This window comes from Gadus chalcogrammus, chromosome 18, assembly GCF_026213295.1.
Source record: "Gadus chalcogrammus isolate NIFS_2021 chromosome 18, NIFS_Gcha_1.0, whole genome shotgun sequence".
In the NCBI taxonomy this organism is placed as follows: Eukaryota; Metazoa; Chordata; class Actinopteri; order Gadiformes; family Gadidae; genus Gadus; species Gadus chalcogrammus.
The window spans coordinates 18,613,956-18,631,763 of NC_079429.1; the positions used below are offsets into that span (position 1 = coordinate 18,613,956).

Here is a 17,808-nt window from a genome sequence, read left to right on the forward strand (position 1 = left end):
TCAAATACATGTCATATCCACAGAATACACTTATGAACCTGTGCCCAACGGGGGGAAAAAGAATCATTTCTACTCTAGCCGTTCTGTTCAAGGGTTCTGTGTAGAGCACAGAACGCTGCGTTTATACCGTCTCCTTAGCGAGAATTATGCTTTTATTTTAAACGTTTAGTCTAATATCTCCTTTATACCCTGTACATTTTTTGTTTTAACACTTTTCTGACCTTACAGGTCGCATTCCAATCTTTTCTACCAATCAATACGCAACGTGTAGGAAGGGGGCGGGGAACATATCACACGGAAAAAAGGACATCTGGGAAACTTGACCACTTAAGAGTGAAGACATTAGACTCGGACATGGATGATGACGGTAAGAGGCTGGGGATCGAGCCTGCGGCCGTCTCCAAACTGCTCTAACTCCTAACCAGGTCAGAGGTCAACAGAGACGTGAACTCGACCGCATGGCCAACATTCTTTACCTTCTTTTTTTTTCTTTTTAAGTAACACCTTGAAGGTTTGGGATATCTGTGAGGGAGCTAAATTAAGATAGAAAACTGTTGGCTAGGGGCCGAGGAAGGCTGGGCTCTTCCGGGGGGGTGGGGCTGCTGGTTCACAAGCCCTGCTTGGCGAGGGAGGCGGACACCTGGTCGGCCAGTGTGGAGAGCTGCGGGGAGTCGGTCATGTTGAGGCTGCCGGAGGACGACACGGTGCTCAGCTGGCGGGGGGAGTCCTCCAGAGACACGATCTCGGCGCCGTGGTCCGTGCGGGCCTTGGCCGTCTCGCGGAAGGTCAGTTTGTGGGACTCAATCTGGTGAACGTTACACAGGACGGATGGAAACCCACGACAGAAGATATTCAAATACATATTTATGTGAACAACTTTTGCCTACGTTTCTACTACTTAAGTGTATGTGTGAGTTTTCTTTTGTATGTGGTGTATTTACCGGCTGCGGCACTGTCACGTTAAAATTGTACCGGGGGCGAAAATTGTACCGGCCTACGTCATCGTTTGTTTACATCCTGACAACCTGCCCGGCAACAGACGACGCGATGCAGAAAACATGTTTCCAAACGACGAAATAACATAATACAGATAGGGGATCGCTATCTGTATTATGATAGATAGCGATAACAATTGTTTTTACTTTATATTTGTATTGTATTTAATTGTTTAATCGAAACAATAAAAAAATTTGCCCGCGAAACGGGCGATCGCGTCAAATGACAAATGTTTTGCCCGCGAAACGGGCGATCGCGTCAAATGACGTAGAAGGGTTCTTGAAACATAATACAGATAACGGATATACAGATATCGCTAGATAACACTTGTTTTTACTTTATATTTGTATTCTATTTAATTGTTTAATCGAATTTAGCTAGTAAACTGAGTGTTTTAAGCAGGTTTCATAGTCTAGAATGTTCAAGAACCTTCCTACGTGATTTGACGCGATCGCCCGTTTCGCGGGCAATTTTTTTTATTGTTTTGATTAAACAATTAAATACAATACAAATATAAAGTAAAAATAAGTGTTATCGCTATCTATCATAGCGATCCGCTATCTGTATTATGTTATTTCGTCGTTTGGAAACATGTTTTCTGCATCGCGTCGTCTGTTGCGGGGCAGGTTGTCGGGTTGTCAGGATGTAAACAAACGATGACGTAGGCCGGTACAATTTTCGCCCCCGGTACAATTTTAACGTGACAGCACCACAAATTTCACATTTTAAATAAATAAAGCACATTATCTTATCTTAACCTTGAGTCTAATTGATTAATCTAGGGCTTCTAGGCTAAATATTGAATGTTAAGTATTCATAATATTTTCTTATAAAGGTCAACTGGGAAATTTATTATCTCAGATGGGAAACTTTGGATGATCATGTAACAAACTAGAGCACCACCTGGTGGACTAGAAAAGGTTTGACCAGGTAATTCATTAAAGGAAGGTATTCCTTAACACATGACAACGGTCAGACTACGGACAGGTCTGAACTAACAGAGGTCTTTGGTACTCACGAGTGTCCTCAATCTTTATGAGGGGGTTGGTGAGGAGGGGGGTGGCGGGAGCGGGGGGCAGGCTAGGGGGGGACAGTGGGGGGGAGACGGCGGGGGAAGGGCTCCCTGAGGTGCTGACCTCTGACCCCTTGCCCTGCTCTCTCTAGAGAGATGACCCCAGCCCCCCAAGGCAGCCAACAAAACATGAGAGGATGGGATGACAAAAAAAAAACAGAAAAATAAAACTTCAAAGCACAGAACTTAATATAAAAACAACCACGGCATGGTCACCTGATGGTGAGAACGAATAGTGATGAATGAGTGAATGAATGAGACAACAAACTCAGAGAAAACAGGATGAGTGTAGAACGATAAGGCGTGGAGGAAACCCTAAGTGTTGGTGAATTACTTCTCTAAGGGCTCTAGTTTTCTAAAAAACATGTTCTTTAAAAGCTCTAGTTCACTATGTATTCTTGGTCTAAAAGCGTGGCTGTCTAATAGTTCTAGGGTTCTTAAAGCTCTAGTTCACTCAAGGTTGTCTTAGTCTAAAGGCTTAGCTTCCTAACAGTTCTAGTGCTCTTAAAGCTCTAGTTCACTCTAGGTTGTCTTGGTCTAAAGGCTAAGCTGTCTAACAGTTCTGATGCTCTCAAAGCTCTAGTTCACTCTAGGTTTTCTTGGTCTAAACGCTTAGCTGTCAAACAGTTCTAGTGCTCTGAAAGCTTTAGTCAACTTGAAGCTCGGGGGCTATGAAGTTATGCTCTAAAAGCTGTGGTTCAGTCCAAGCTTTTTTATTTAAAATCTCTGTTCTGTAAAATCTCTAGAGCTCTCAAAGTTAAATTGTGCTCTAGAAGCGTTGGTTTACTAAGAGCTCTGTTCACTAATAGCTCTGCTCACTCATAGCTTTGTTCACTAAAAGCTCTATTCACGAATAGCTCTGTTCACGAATAGCTCTGTTCATTAATATCTCTAGGGCTCTCAAAGGGAAATAATGCGATTAGAGCTCTAAAAACGCACTAGTGGTCTAAAACTGCATTTAGCTCTCTGTAGCTATGTAGCTTTAGCCATTAGCTTTATATGAACGTTGCTGAGTAGTTTTAGATTTAGATCTCTGTAGCTATGTAGCGTTAGCCATTAGCTTTAGATCTAAATTTGCTGTGTAGTGTTTGCTTTAACTCTCTGTAGCTATGTAGCGTTAGCTTACCCTCCTCCCGCCCCCTCCTGCAACATGGCCGATGTTGTCCAGAGAGCCGATTTTGGACTGTACTTTGAAATCAACTTTGTCATGCTTGATCTCAATATTTCCACCACCTAAATCATTCAAACAAGAAAATTGAAAAAAACAAACAATTGAGCTACAAGGATACGAGACTCAATCAGCACCATACTTTGAAAGCTTTACAATAAAATTGATTGTTCTGTTCTGTTTATGAACTGTTCAACAATGGTAAGCATATCCGATCTGGTTATGTGTGTATAGTTGATTTTCTGGGATGGGCACGATATTACCACCAGGTGTCCCGAAAACCGAACCTTGAAGCAGGCTTTATATTACTGTGATGTGAACCCTGTAGTGGCAGGGGGGGTCATCCCTATGTTCCCCAGGTCCTATGTTCCCCGGGTGCAAAGGGTGAGGGTTAGGGTTAGGGTGAGGATTAACCCTAAACCTAAACCTAACCATAACCAATCGGAGGAGAGCCATTCTAACTAATCACAGGCGAATCAGAGGCGAAAAAGGCGGTACTTGCCCCTACCAGCCTACGAAAAAAAGATTTGCTCACAGGGTCCTATGTTCCTCGGTCCCATACAAAGCTGGGACATAGGACCCGGGGAAAATAGGTACGCTCCCGTAGTAGGCTAGTAAAACAGAGGCCCTCCAAGTAGTTCGTACCTGGCTTGTGGCGAATGTTGTCCTTTGAACCACACTTGGACTGAACGTTGCTCAAATCAATTTTCTTGTGCACGATTTGCACCTTAAGAGACAAGAAAGGAGAAAAAAAGCCAAACAAGATTCAGGCTTTGAAGAAGAGGACATTGTGGACGGTAAACAGAAGGGACTAGCGCTGTCCATTGTCCTGTTAGCCTCTGAAGGTTAGTCATTAATAGCACTGTCACACTTTACACACGTGAACTATGTCATGCTAACTATGTTTGACTAACTATTTCATGCTAACCAATTTACGCAATCAGTTTTGCTAACGATATCACGATAACTATGTTGTTCTAAGTTCATATGAAGCAGTCACAGATTTAACTTGCAGGATTAGAGTCACATGACACTTAAAATCAAACATTTGAAAATTATCTGTTTTAAAAAATATATATTGTTTTATAGTTGATGTTTCGAATTTGTTGTGTGTCCACCCATCTTTCTGGGTGTCTGTCAGTCAGCCCGGCTATCTGTTTGTCCGTCCATCTCTCTGTCTGAATCTGTCGGTGTGCCTGCCCTTTCTGTTTGCCTCACTGTGTGTCTGTCTGTCTGACTGTCAGTCTTCAAGTAGCTCACTGTCCACCCGTCTGTCACTCTCTGTCTGTCTGAATGTCCATCTGTCTGTCTAACCGTCTCTCTGTATCTGTCCGTCTGGCTGGCTGTCAGTCAGTGGGGATGTCATCAAGCGGTCCGAGCTCAAAGCCCAGCAGCTCTTTGCTTCCTGACCGGGAGGCTCTTCTCTCCACCTCCCATTTGTCTGCTCAGATCATTCAGCCCACTGGCATGCATGTTGATTGAGGAAGGGGGGTCAAAGTTCACAGCACATTACTGGAGTAGTTACACCAAAACAGGACGTCCAGGCTAGGGCTGTAACCATCCTCTTATCAGACCAGGGCATTGCATACCTTCAGCTGCTACAGGGCCACCCTCCCTTGTTTAACTTTAGATTGATCGGCCGGAAAAGCAATGACATGATGGACTGCATTGATTCTGATAACGCCTTCAATGGAATCAACGAGCATCAGCTAGGAAGCTCACAGCAGGTGAAGGTATCGTGTAGCTGTGACTCATCTATGTCGCAGTTGAAATGATGCAATGCCCTTCAGAAGGTACTGTTAATAGAGGCTGGGTGAGGTAGAGAGGTGGGGGGGGACCAACACACAGGGTTAACAGCAGGTGAGTCTCGTGCAGGGCGGGGCGCCCGGTTCTGTTGGAGGTGCATCAGGGGTCCAGGATGCAGCCTCCAGCCCTTGCTACTCACATTGCCTCCTCCGGCCACATGCCTAATATTATCTTTGGATCCACAGCGAGACTGCACATTGCTTAAGTCCAGCTTCTGTTCAAGAATTTGTACCTGGAAAAGGTAACAATGTAGAAGAAGAGTTATCCCCCGTTTGGATGGGACAGCCGTGCGGACAAGCTGACCTCAGAACAGAGTTATCCCCCTCTGGGTTGGGACGGCCAAGCTGACCTCAGAAAAGAGTTATCCCCCGTTGGGTCGGGACGGCCAAGCTGACCTTGGAACAGAGTTATCTCTGTTGTGTTGGGACAGCAGTGCTGTCAAGCTGACCTCAGAACAGGAGAGGTGTTCTTGGAGGGACATGAGGTCCGAGGAGGATCTCAGTTAGGATAACTTGTATCTTTGGGTTTTGTTTAGATTACCATAACTACAGAGGCTCTCTGGACTCGGCGGTTCATCCCTTGGTGGCCCACATCACCAGCCCCGTAGCTCTGCTGGTGATGCTAGCGAAAATGTATCCAAAGTAAAAGCTGCACTCTTTGGACTAAGTATGGTAGCTGACCAACACTAGGTTTCATCTTGAAAACCTGAGGATTTTGATACATCTATTATCCATCCATCAACCGTCCTTCAACAATCAATCAACCATCTATAGTCCATGATGCATCCATGAAACAATCAACCAGCTATAGTCCATCAACTGTCCGTCAATCAATAAACCATCATCTAGCCTCCATTATCCACATCCTCTGTGCGCCTACAGCACAGACCTTGGAGAAGGACCTGGAGAGGGGACAGAACCTTCTGGATCACCTTTTTTAGTCTCTTCACACTTCAACTCCAAGCAGTGAGTCTTGACATTAAGGTATAAAGGCCATCCAATGGTTTTGTATCATTGAACATCCTCGATTTGTTCCAAGGCTGAGCCTCACAGAGAAGATATGCTTGTGATGTTCACTCCCCAGGTACCTCACCTTTCCTCCCCCAGGTGTGTGCTTCAGGTTGGCCTTTGAGCCACAGCGGGCCTGGACATTGGTCACATCTATCTTCTTGTCCAGGATTTGAACCTGAGTAGAAGAACGCGAGAGAGAGAGAGAGAGAGAGAGAGAGAGAGAGAGAGAGAGAGAGAGAGAGAGAGAGAGAGAGAGAGAGAGAGAGAGAGAGAGAGAGAGAGAGAGAGAGAGAGAGAGAGAGAGAGAGAGAGAGAGAGAGAGAGAGAGAGAGAGAGAGAGAGATCCACATGAAGTGGTTTCACGACAGGCGGTATGAAGTCCTTCTCTGCCGTCTGTCTGTCTGTCTGGCTTGCTTGCTATACAGCCATCGATTGTCAACTTCCTCAATGGCTATCTATCTATCAATCTCTCGATCTAATCATTCATCTTTCTCGATATCTCTATCTAATTATTCATCTATCTCAATTTCTGTCTGTATCTATCAATCGTCAGCCTCCTCACAGCTCTCCATTGGTATAGGCTAGGGGATGCAAGAAGATGAAAGTAGGAAGTTGAAATATCCAGGAGTGCATGAGGTCAATCTATAAACAGTTCTAGTTGTACCATCGAGGACAAGAAGGCCCGATGGAGAAGCATTCAGAAAGAGGTTGAACTAGAAAAATGCATTCAGTGCAGTCAAGAGGAAGTCCAGGTGTGCGCCTCGAAAGGGAGGGTGAGCGCGTCTGGGTTTCTAGCACTAGTGGTTTGGTTGACTTGATCATAACTACAGAGACACTCAGGACTCAGCGTTGAGTCAACCCTTAAGTTACTCACATTGCCGCCTCCTGGCACATGCTTGAGGTTGGCTTTAGAACCACACTTTGCCTGGGCATTACTAACGTCGATCTTCTGGTCAAGGATCTGCACCTGGAGAGGACACAGGAAGGCATGTCAGCGGACGGTCAGAAGACGTGGAGTGTGTGTGTAGTGAGGCTGTGAAATGTCAGTGGTGAGCGGTCCTGGTGCAAATCAAACACTGAAATCGAACTATGGTACAGCTCTTAGGTCATAGCACCGGATTCAGAGTGGACTAGTATGACCCACAAGGGGCCTTATGTGTTGTTTCTGTAATCCAACACCTACTAAACTCTCAAATCATCGCTGGGGGGGACTCGGTGGCCGCGGTTACCTTTCCCCCGCCGGGCTGGTGCTTGATGTTGTCTGTGGAGCCGATCTTGGAGCGGACGTTCTTCAGGTCCGGCAGAGGGGCGGCGGCGGCCAGCGGCGCCGGGGAGCGGCTCTTCATCGAGCCAGGGGACTTGGGGCTTGAGCGGACCACCGCCACCTTCTTCACCTTGTTGGCCTCCAGCGCGGCCCGGGTCATGCTGCCCGGGGACTTGGGGGTGCTGGGGCTGCTCTGGCCACTGGCGCCGTCTACTGTGGCACCAGGACACCAGTCAAGCAACCATCCAACAATCAACCCAGTCAACCGTTCAAACCTTTAGGCCAATCCCCAACCATCAACCAAACCAACCGGTCACCAATCAAAGCAAACCAAACCAGCCAGTCTACCAACCAATCCACAAGCAATTAAAGGCACCAGATGTTCTGCTGCTTAGAAGTTAACAAAGTGTGATCAGGGTGGACCTGATCTCCTGCTGGACCTGATCTCAGGTCTCAGGATGGACCTTCTCTCAGGGTGGACCTGATCTCAGGTCTCATGCTGGACCTGATCTCAGGTCTCAGGGTCTTGATCTCAGAGCAGACCTGATCACACCATGGCTGTGCGGTCTCTGCGTCTCAGCGTCTAAGCGTTTGATTGGCTAGCCGCCCTATGGGGTCTTTTTACCTTGGTCATTTTTTGGAGTGGGCGGTTTCCTGGAACTAGCTGTATCGGTTGTATCGGCAAAACAGGTATCTTACCTGTTTTGGCGGGAATCTTGGCTCCTGGAACTTGAGGTTTGGTAGCACTTGCAGGCTGTAGATCAAAACACACTCAATTAAGAACTCAGAGAGAGAGAGAGAGAGAGACAGAGAGAGAAAGAGAGAGAGAGAGAGAGAGAGAGAGAGAGAGAGAGAGAGAGAGAGAGAGAGAGAGAGAGAGAGAGCATTTCAGGCATGAGTTGCAGATGAGTGTCTTAGTACAGTCCGCAATGTGAGCCTTATGATAAACAGGGCTGGGGTTAGTGAGTGTCTGGTAGTAGTAACATCTCCCCTCAAACAGAGGTCCACAAGACACAGTCCGACAGGCAGTGAGACGAGGGCATCCATTTTGCGTGTCTGTGTGAGCATCACTCTCAGGCAGCAGCTAAACCCAGCCAGAGGGCTGGCGGCCTCTACTCACTCTGCACTGACTCTGGTCTGCAGTGACTGGCTTCCTGGGGTTGGAGCCTGTCCCATTTGAGGGCGGGGCCCGAGTTACGGAGCCTTTGGGTAACGCAGGCACCTTTTTAGGGCAAGACCTGGGCCTAGCTGTGGTCGCGGGTTGGGTCTTCTTGTCAGGAAGAGGAACATGGATGAAGAGTCGTACCGACAGGGCGGCATGATGATACTTACATGTCCTACGTGTTGAAAGACGGGCGGTCACTAGAACCTTTCCAGGCCATTATTCTGAGTGTGCCCTGTATCCCCCAAAACCCTTACCTTAACTTAACCACACCACTTAAAAGCCTTGCCTTAACCAAAAGTACACCAGTCCATTACCGTAGATGAACCGTTCCCAATGCATCATGGTAATATCGATCCTGAATAGGACTTAATGAATTATAGTTTATAGCAGTTCTTTATGATTTATGACTACCCTCACAAACAAAGGCTTTGTTAACTCACCTTTTTCTCTCCAGTGTTGTCAATCTTTGCTGTGAGGACAGAAAGGAAACATCTCAGCCACATCTTTTGAATAGTTCACAAGCCACGTCCATTCTCACGCGCACACCTGTCACCTGTGTGTGTGTGTGTGTGTGTGTGTGTGTGTGTGTGTGTGTGTGTGTGTGTGTGTGTGTGTGTGTGTGTGTGTGTGTGTGTGTGTGTGTGTGTGTGTGTGTGTGTGTGTGTGTGTGTGTGTGTGCGTGGTGTGTATGTGTGTGTGTGTGTGGCAAATAGAAACCCTGAACGCAATCAGCTTGTGATGAGTGACGCATGCAGAATGGCCCATAAATACCACAACCAGAGGCCCCCCAGAGAGGATGGAGGGAGGGGGCATTACCAACAAGAGCAAAATGAAATGATGGAGGACAGTGATGAAACGATAAAGAGGGAGTGGAGGGGAGTAAAGCAGCTTCGCCTGGCTCTGAGACCTCCGCCCAGCGGGGGTGTGGGGGAGCAGGGCTGAGTGGCATTCCGAAGCAGAAGAGTGGGGGGGGGGGGGGATTAACTGAAGGGTGCAGCGTTGGGATCGGTGAGGACTGACCGCGGAAACAGACCTTTAACCACAGGGACCGGCACCATCGACCTTCTGGCCGGTGAACTGCTTTTCTGGAGGTTTTCGGTCGATCTGCAGGTCTCTGTGACATCGTTCACCTGTGACTCCGTACAAACATCTGCCCTCCCCTCACCCTCGTCTCCCGTCGTCTGGTCTGCTCTCTGTCCCTCGTCAGATCCCCCGTTGAGGTGTGCAGCGTGTGGGGCCTCACGCATCCCCTCGAGGTCTGAGGGCCGTTCTAAGGGTTCTTCTGAGGGGTCGTCCGGAGCCACCTCGCAACTCGTGGGGTCGGGGGAATGCAGATGTTCTGAAGTGACCCCATTGCTCGCCCCGTTCACGGTCCGATGTTCTTCAGGAGGAGGCTGGTGTTCTGCCGGGGGTTGCCGTGGCTGCGAGTCGTCCTCTTGCCCCGGGTCGCCCCAGAGCCTCTTCTTCTCCCCGATGGAGGTGAGGTCCTCCAGGGCGGCGCTGCGGACCAGAGCCTGGTTGGACTCTTCCAGGCACTCGGCAGCGTCTAGGCTGATGGCTCGCTGGGAGTCGGGCACTCCGGGGCTCCCGCCGTGGGCCAGGGGGTCCCCGGCCACGGCGCTGCACCCCGGGTCCTGGGACGGCCATGAAGGGTCAGTCATACTCCTCCCACTCTCATCCTTCATCATCACTCCAGCGTCCTCTTCCTCAGCTCCAGGGCTCCTGAGGCGATCCCCCTTCCCATTGGCCCCCTTGCCGGGCCCTGGGTCGCTCTCCGTGGCTGGAGCTAGCTCGCTAATGGTGCTAGTGGTGCTAATGTCGGGCTCCGTTTGCTCTTTTAGAAAGCAGATTAGCGTTGACATTTACAGCACGCCGCACCAGATCCCCATTGGTGGAAAACCAAGTTGTGAACAGGGAGAAGAGCAGTTGATGGAGGCAGATTACGGAGAAATCAAAAGTGAGTGAATGACAACACAAACAAACAGTGACCATGTGACCAACAAGGACCATGACTCATGAGGATGAATGATGAATGAGGTCAGGGTGTATCGGAGTTCTCTCAATGACATCACCAGGGACTGAATGCCGCACAACAGAGATGTGGTACACGTCGCCCCCGGTGGATGAGATGTGCCATTGCAAGTCATAGTTGTATTCTGTTTCCGCATCAAAGGTGCTCAAAGGAAATTGGATTCTCAAGGTGCAACACGAAAACATCTATGACCATGGTTACTTATATATTATATAATTGTATATGTCATTATATACTATATAAACATCCATGGTCATGGATGTTTATATATATTGCATACTTATTGTTTCTTTTAAGCACATCATCTAAAAGGTTATATTATTTAATTTAAATATATGTAGATTATTTGAAGTGAAACAAATACAGTGAAAACACTAATGACTCAATATTCAATCATTTAAAAATATATACAAACATTCCAGATTAGTTCCCTGGTTTATGTGGGTTAAATGTGGATGTATTTCACAGTGCTTCTTTAAAACTTCTGTACATTGTTACTTTAGTGTAAATACCTGAAGCAGCAGGTCCTGTGGCGGACCGGGAGAGGCAGAGGAGGAGAGAAACAGAACATCAGACCCTTTATGTAAAACACAATGATCCACCATTCATATCTCAACACACCACAAGACGTAGAAACCTTCAATCCAAAACCAAGCAGCGCAAATTAAACCAGAGGCCACACACAACGACAGCCCGTTCCTTCCAGTTCACCCCGAGCTCAGAGCAGAGGACCTGAACCCTATGAGCAGCCACAGCAGAGGCCTGGGGGGGGGGAGACTGTATGAGGACGGAGCGAGGAACCCATGTGGTCGCGTCACCCAGGGGTCCTGATCTCCATCGGACATTCTGGGAGGCCTGGGCGGAGGTACTGCCCGGCTCGGACATCTCCGTCCACAGAGACCGGCGTGGTGACTCTCCGTGTGGGGCGTGGCGGAGTTGCCGTGATTAAGCCTGGCTCTTGAGGGGGGCGTGGACACAACTACAGCATTTTCCAACCGCAAATGTAAACAAACCGACCAGTTAATGGGGAAACGGTATTTTGTTGCATGAATCACTGCCACTTTGTTGTGAGCTTCTAAGAATCCATTGGTTGATCAAAACTATTTGAAACACAGGAGGTCTACATGTCGGCAATGGATCAAGTGTGTGTGTGAAGATGACGTGGTCTTCTCTTCTTCATATTCATATCCTCGTTCGAGACATTTCCGTTTGTCGTTCAACACACAAGATTTCCACTCCAGAGCGGCATAAGCAAATCATAGTATGAGCATTTTAAAAGGCATTCAATTGACCCAACCAGAAAGCAAAGCAAGCAGGAAATCAATGGTTAGTGAAATGAAATTACAAATCAAATGCAAACTCTCGTCCAAGATCACTTTGTTTCGCCAAAAAATACATTAGTATTATTTTTAACGTGACATAACCTATATATATTTATAGAACATGCACATGGTTGTGGGAAATCGAATGCAAGGCAGGAGCCGAACAGCAGACATCGGGTCCGCGTCTCACCAGAGGCACCAAGCTGAACATGGTCCTCACAGGGGCCGCTCTCGGGGTCTGAGGGCCCGCACAGAGCCTCTGGAGCCTGGGCCGGTTCCTCTGCTCAGGCCCCGGGGTTGGGGGATGGAGAACCCAGGGTTAGTTAGAGGCTACTGCATCTTTACATTTACATGGAGAGCTTTACATGGACATTCAAGGAGGTGTGCAGCTGTACAGAGGTTTGTGGATATTTGCAGGTTCATATGAAGCGGTTTACATGTAGGTGTTTATGTTTCCTTGTTCAGAAGAGTACAGCTACACATGTTGTCTAAAGGGATGAAGGCCCACACTGAGTGTTTATTCAGGGTGGGCCACTGAGCAGACAGCCAGAAACAAGACATTAGCGTTGCAGAGGTAAACAGAAAATAAACAGCACACATCGAGGCAATAAAGACTATTAGGCGGTTGACTGGAGGCTAGGAACATACACATGGCAGAGAGGGTATGAATAGCATTGGCTGGTTCACAGAGCAGAGACGGGATAGGGTTAGCCTAGCAGCAGAAAGGGGAAAAAAGAGTGTACGCCTGGTTAGAATAGCAGCGAGGGAATTTAGTAGGGTTAGCCTGGTTAGCCTGGCAGAGTGAATAGAGCAGGATTAGCCTGGTTAGCCTAACAGAGAGGGAATAGAGGAGGGTAAGCCTGGTTAGCCTAGCAGAGGGAATAGAGTAGCGTTAGCAAAGTTATTGTAGCTCAGATGGGATTAATAAGGCAGGGTTAGCGTAGCAGTTAGGGAATATAGTAGCGGTGGTCTAGTTAGCATAGCATAGAGTAGAGTTATGGGTGGTTCGTACCAAGGAGCACCTCCCCACTAGAGACATCAGGTTGCAGGTAGCTTTCTTCCTGAGAGAGCCCCGGTATGGAGGTAGCTACATTAGCATCGGCTGCTTCCTCTGGAAATCAAAGGTCAGTTAATGATGAACCTCAACCTTTACTTAGGATTCAACATCTCAAATGGATGCTGTAAAGTAGTAAAAAATAATCATCGTCATCAGAAAACTTTCTATTGATAGTCCTAAACTTTTCTGTACACTCTGACCCTTTCCAAAGAGTACAAAAACATGATCAATAGAAACTCTCATGATTATAATTCAAAATAATACATATAAGGAGGCAGAGAGCTGGTAAAAACAATTATAAATAAAGTTTCAATAATAAGTAGCTTCACATTAAAAAAATCTAGACATGTTTGGTGAACTCTTTCCTCTGCCTCACAGCTAATGTATGCTAGCTGCATGCTAAGAGGCCCATGAAATCTCAACATCAGTCACCACACCGCACCATGTCTCTCATCGATCCGCCCTGAAAGGTGAGCTGATGAACCCATCACTCAGTCTTAGAGGGATATCCCTCCTCTACAGAGCGGCCCTGGGGGTTCATTGATGGAGGTTCCTCTCTGAGAGGCCCTCGTTACAGAGCTGGAGATGTTTGACACAGAACCAATTTCTGTATTGTTTAAAAAGCATGTTGCTTCCAATATGCTCAGATTTAAAGAAGATAATGGAACACAAAGATATGAATTAGAATATAATTTTAACACGTTAAATTGATTGATGGAACCTTTTACGTCATATCCATGAAAGCCTTTAGCATGTTTACTTAGCTCTGCTACAATGCTACACGTTCGGCTGCACCTCCTAGTAAGTCAAGTACAGCACCGACTGGATGGTGCACCATGGGTAAACTGCTCTTGGTTTTGGTTGACGTACCTGACAACTGTGTCCTTTGTGTGCAAGGCCTGATGGGAAATATGAATGGGGAGGAGGAGGGCACTAACGAGGCCTGGAGGCCAGGGAAGGCTAGGCTACGTACTAGATGGCCATATGGGGAGACAGGACCACGGGGGGACACAGATGGTTGGAGCTCACCACAGATCATGAACTGGCACCCAGCTACAACCTCTCTATATGATATTGCCTGAACCTGATGTCTGGATGCACAGTTCTGTGTACAACACATATGCAAAGATCGACGTCACCATGCAGAGACACGAAGCGGATGGTAGGTGCATCGCAACTAACTGAAAGTACAATGCTTTGATTACGCCGGGTGCATTAATGCTATTGTCCTGGCTGGCTGTCGAAAACCAAACACGTAACCGGCTCGACCAATCAGCGATGAGTTAAACCGCCACAGAGACGTTACCTCTGGGAGGACTGAATCACTCCTCTTCTGAGAGGCCCTGGATGGCAAGATGGGCTCGCAGGGTCTCTGCAGAGTGACTAGGATCCTGGCGGTCTTTAGATACATGCTGGCAGAAATGTTATTTGGGCTCAACCCTATAGGCACTCTCACTTTTCAGTTTTTGAGGTCTGAACAACATTTTTGAATGTCTGATTAATGTGCCAACCTGCTTGTAATTATAAATGTCCCAGAGAACATGTGCATATATTCATGTGTATCGGGCTATCTTAGCTATGAATTGTAGGCTGTTAACCAGGCTGATACAGGAAAATAATGGGACCTTTCAAACCTTTAGAATGCATCATCAAATATCGACTGCTTATAAATAGGCAAAAACGTACAACCGTGATTTGGATTGGGAAACGCTGCTCTATCTGATCTGAAATCATACAGTTGCAGCTGTGTTCGTTATTTTCCAACATTTGTCGCTCCAACTGCACAAATGTTTCCACAAAAGAGGGGTTTTACCCGCTGTGCCCTTTCTCTGTGCCCGTACACGGCTTTGACCGAGTGCCAGTGTATACTTTCTGTAAAAGGCTGTTTGTTGTACACTGAATGAGAGAGCAGAGAGAGAGGGGGAGAGCAGTGATAGAGAGCACAGAGAGGGAGAGAACAGTGACATAATAGGAGAGCAGAGGGACCACAGACAGAGAGAGACCAAGGGAGAGAGAGCAGAGAGGGCGAGAGAGAGAGGAGGAGAGCAGTGACAGAGAGCACAGAGAGGGAGAGAACAGTGACAGAATAGGAGAGAGGGACCACAGACAGAGAGAGACCGAGGGAGAGAGAGCAGAGAGGGCGAGAGAGAGAGCAGACCGATAGAGCAGACAGAGAGAGCACAGAGAGATGAGAGCAGAGAGAGAGTGAAATGATGAGGGGTCTGACCCAGATGATGCTGGATTACAGCTGCAGCCAGGGGCCCAGGGGCCCACAGTACATCTCTTATATAAAGCAGGATTAACAGACCAAAGCCTGGCTCTCTGGTCCCCCCTCCCAGCTCAGACCACTGTAGGGCGTGCTGCCCAGACGCTGTTCAGAGACTTGACATGTTGTCCTTTGATACGAAGACCTGACGACATGTCAACATTATAGTCCTACATCCTCAAGTCATTGGGACAATAATATTGCAATAATGTAGATATTCTAAAATAATTATATAATGATATAAAGCAAAATCTTGACATTACAGGTGCTGTGGGTGGTTTAAGGTTTAAGAGCAATTACTGTATTTGAGTGTCATTTGTAAGAAATGGACTAGCCACACATCAGCTAATACTGAATGAAATGCGCTGTGAAAATATCTCTTTTGAGGTGAGCGTTCGTTTGAGTTTGTGCCTTCCTCTGAGCGAGGCAATATACATCTGAGACCCAACCCAGATTATTTCTGGCCAATAAGGGCATCTCTTTGCTGATTGGTTTGGGGAATCCCTCATACTTTTCAAGTGTTGCATCGTGAAACACAACACTTCTCAATGGCGGAGAAACGTAGGGGGGAGGGAGCAGAGAACTGTTTTATTTTGGGTGTTTAGCCCACCCCGATACCTAAGCATGACCCTGGACCCTAAGCAGGGACCTGACCTTCCCCGGTGGCTATGTGTGTGTGTGTGTGTGTGTGTGTGTGTGTGTGTGTGTGTGTGTGTGTGTGTGTGTGTGTGTGTGTGTGTGTGTGTGTGTGTGTGTGTGTGTGTGTGTGTGTGTGTGTGTGTGTGTGTGTGAAGGGGGGGGAGGGGGTTCAGTCTGACCTTTCATGGTGCCTTGCGTGGCCTGCAGCCCGTTCTCCTGGTGGTTGAGGTCGTTGACCGTCATGCCGGCCAGCGAGGAGCTGAGGTTGTCCCCCCCCGCTGAGGAGCGTCCCGCGGTGTTGTTCATCATGTCCTGGTCCATCCTGACTCTCTGGGCTGGAGGGGGTGGGGGGTGGAGGGGGGGGCAGGTGATTGGCAGTGTAACCTAGCACTACTCTGACATTGAGAGGCACTGAGGTAACAGTTTAAATAGTATTTCAGCAGTGGAATCTTTAACCTCACCTGGAGTTGAATGTGGCTTTAAGGAACCAGAATAGACAAATCCGAATTAAAAATAATAATACAAATAAAATGATATCATAAAGCCTTTGTCTGTTGGCTGAATTTGACGGGTGTGTGAGGGACAGGATGTTAAGGACGGGGATATTAATAAGTCCTGACATGCACCATGGGCATCAGATTTCAGCACGCTGGACAGAAATACCCCCTACAGACGCCCGGACCACTCTCACTTCCTGAACAAGTTATGACCTCGCCCCCACCGCCCAATCACATCACTCCATGACTTGACAGAACCAGGCCATGTTCGTGGTGTGTTTGGAATAATTGGTGATTAGGATGTGTGTACAATTGCATGTCTCCCCCACACACACACCTGGCAGGGAGACGAGAATTACTAAAATCTGGAGAAAAATAGGATTAGATATGAATTTAAATCCAGGATTTGGATTACATGCACTTCTCTGGTCCTGACACAGTTCTCAGAGCTCTCTCCTTCTCACACACACACACACACGCACGCACGCACGCACGCACGCACGCACGCACGCACGCACGCACGCACGCACGCACGCACGCACGCACGCACGCACGCGCACACACACACACACACACACACACACACACACACACACACACACACACACACACACAAACTCTGACACACACACACACACACACACACACACACACACACACACACACACACACACACACACACACACACACACACACACACACACACACACACACATGCAGCAGGCCAGTGCAGGGTTTCAAGTTTGTATTTTATGTTTGGGTGTTTTGTGAGAGAGAGAGGCTTTATCACCCCAATTCCATGGCAACTGTTAGAAGTTAGAACCCATGTCTCACTCCTACACTCACCAGAACACTCGCTGTGGTTAAAGATGGCCTCACTCACTTGATCTAGTCTAAGCTCACGTTAAATCCTGTAACGTTGGCATGCCAATACACTACCATGTCAACAACAACCCACATAAGGGCTGCAGCGGTTGCCGTGGTTACGCTGGGTGACATTAGCGTATCTCCTGACCTTCAGCAGTTGAAGAACATTCCACACACAAATGAGTTGGCTCGTTAAAGGACTGCATGCTGAGCGGACAGGCTAACTGTTGGCTAGCCTCACGACATGTTTGCTAAACGCTGTCACGCTACCTAAATGATAACATAGTTTGATTCCCCCTCTCCATCGTATAATATCGGAAGTAAGGCCAAAAGCTGCCAGAATACAATTTAAAAAGGTTTTAAATTGTTTTCGGGGGTGTGCGAAAACATTTCAGCTCTAGAGTTAGAGGTTTTGTTGCCTCAATCCAAACACAAATGAATGGAGTTGTCTGTAGCCCACAGAACTGTCTTTGTCGCTAGATAGCGAGTTACGAGCCTCACACATGACGGAGTCCGAACAACAGAGTGCTCTGCGGAGCTGCCAAGGACAACAGGCCTTCAGAACCTCCTGGCTTTGTGGACAAGGCCTCCCAGAGCTAACAGATATACATTAGCAATCAGAACCAAGATAGATGACAGTAATATAT

At 47.6% G+C, this 17,808-nt stretch overlaps 1 protein-coding gene across 4 annotated transcripts in view; it reads right to left on the reverse strand.

Annotated features, from left to right (window-relative positions):
- Positions 1-459: 459 nt before the first annotated feature.
- The window catches only part of mapta (microtubule-associated protein tau a), a 21,455-nt gene continuing 4,106 nt past the window's right edge, over positions 460-17,808 (reverse strand). Inside the window, exons 2-15 of one of the 4 annotated variants that reach the window (XM_056577738.1) lie at positions 15,977-16,132; positions 12,848-12,946; positions 12,026-12,115; positions 11,026-11,040; positions 8,922-8,950; positions 8,437-8,583; positions 8,016-8,070; positions 7,282-7,529; positions 6,927-7,019; positions 6,135-6,227; positions 5,182-5,274; positions 3,882-3,963; positions 3,195-3,301; positions 460-805 (exon numbers count right to left, since the gene is read on the reverse strand). In XM_056577738.1, coding sequence (XP_056433713.1) covers positions 608-805; positions 3,195-3,301; positions 3,882-3,963; positions 5,182-5,274; positions 6,135-6,227; positions 6,927-7,019; positions 7,282-7,529; positions 8,016-8,070; positions 8,437-8,583; positions 8,922-8,950; positions 11,026-11,040; positions 12,026-12,115; positions 12,848-12,946; positions 15,977-16,118 — 1,491 coding nt within the window. In that variant the 5' untranslated portion in view covers positions 16,119-16,132 and the 3' untranslated portion in view covers positions 460-607. Of the gene's footprint in view, positions 806-3,194; positions 3,302-3,881; positions 3,964-5,181; positions 5,275-6,134; positions 6,228-6,926; positions 7,020-7,281; positions 7,530-8,015; positions 8,071-8,436; positions 8,584-8,921; positions 8,951-9,514; positions 10,937-11,025; positions 11,041-12,025; positions 12,116-12,847; positions 12,947-15,976; positions 16,133-17,808 lie in introns of those variants that run through there. The other 3 variants (XM_056577736.1, XM_056577735.1, XM_056577737.1) reach the window with 3 other exon arrangements.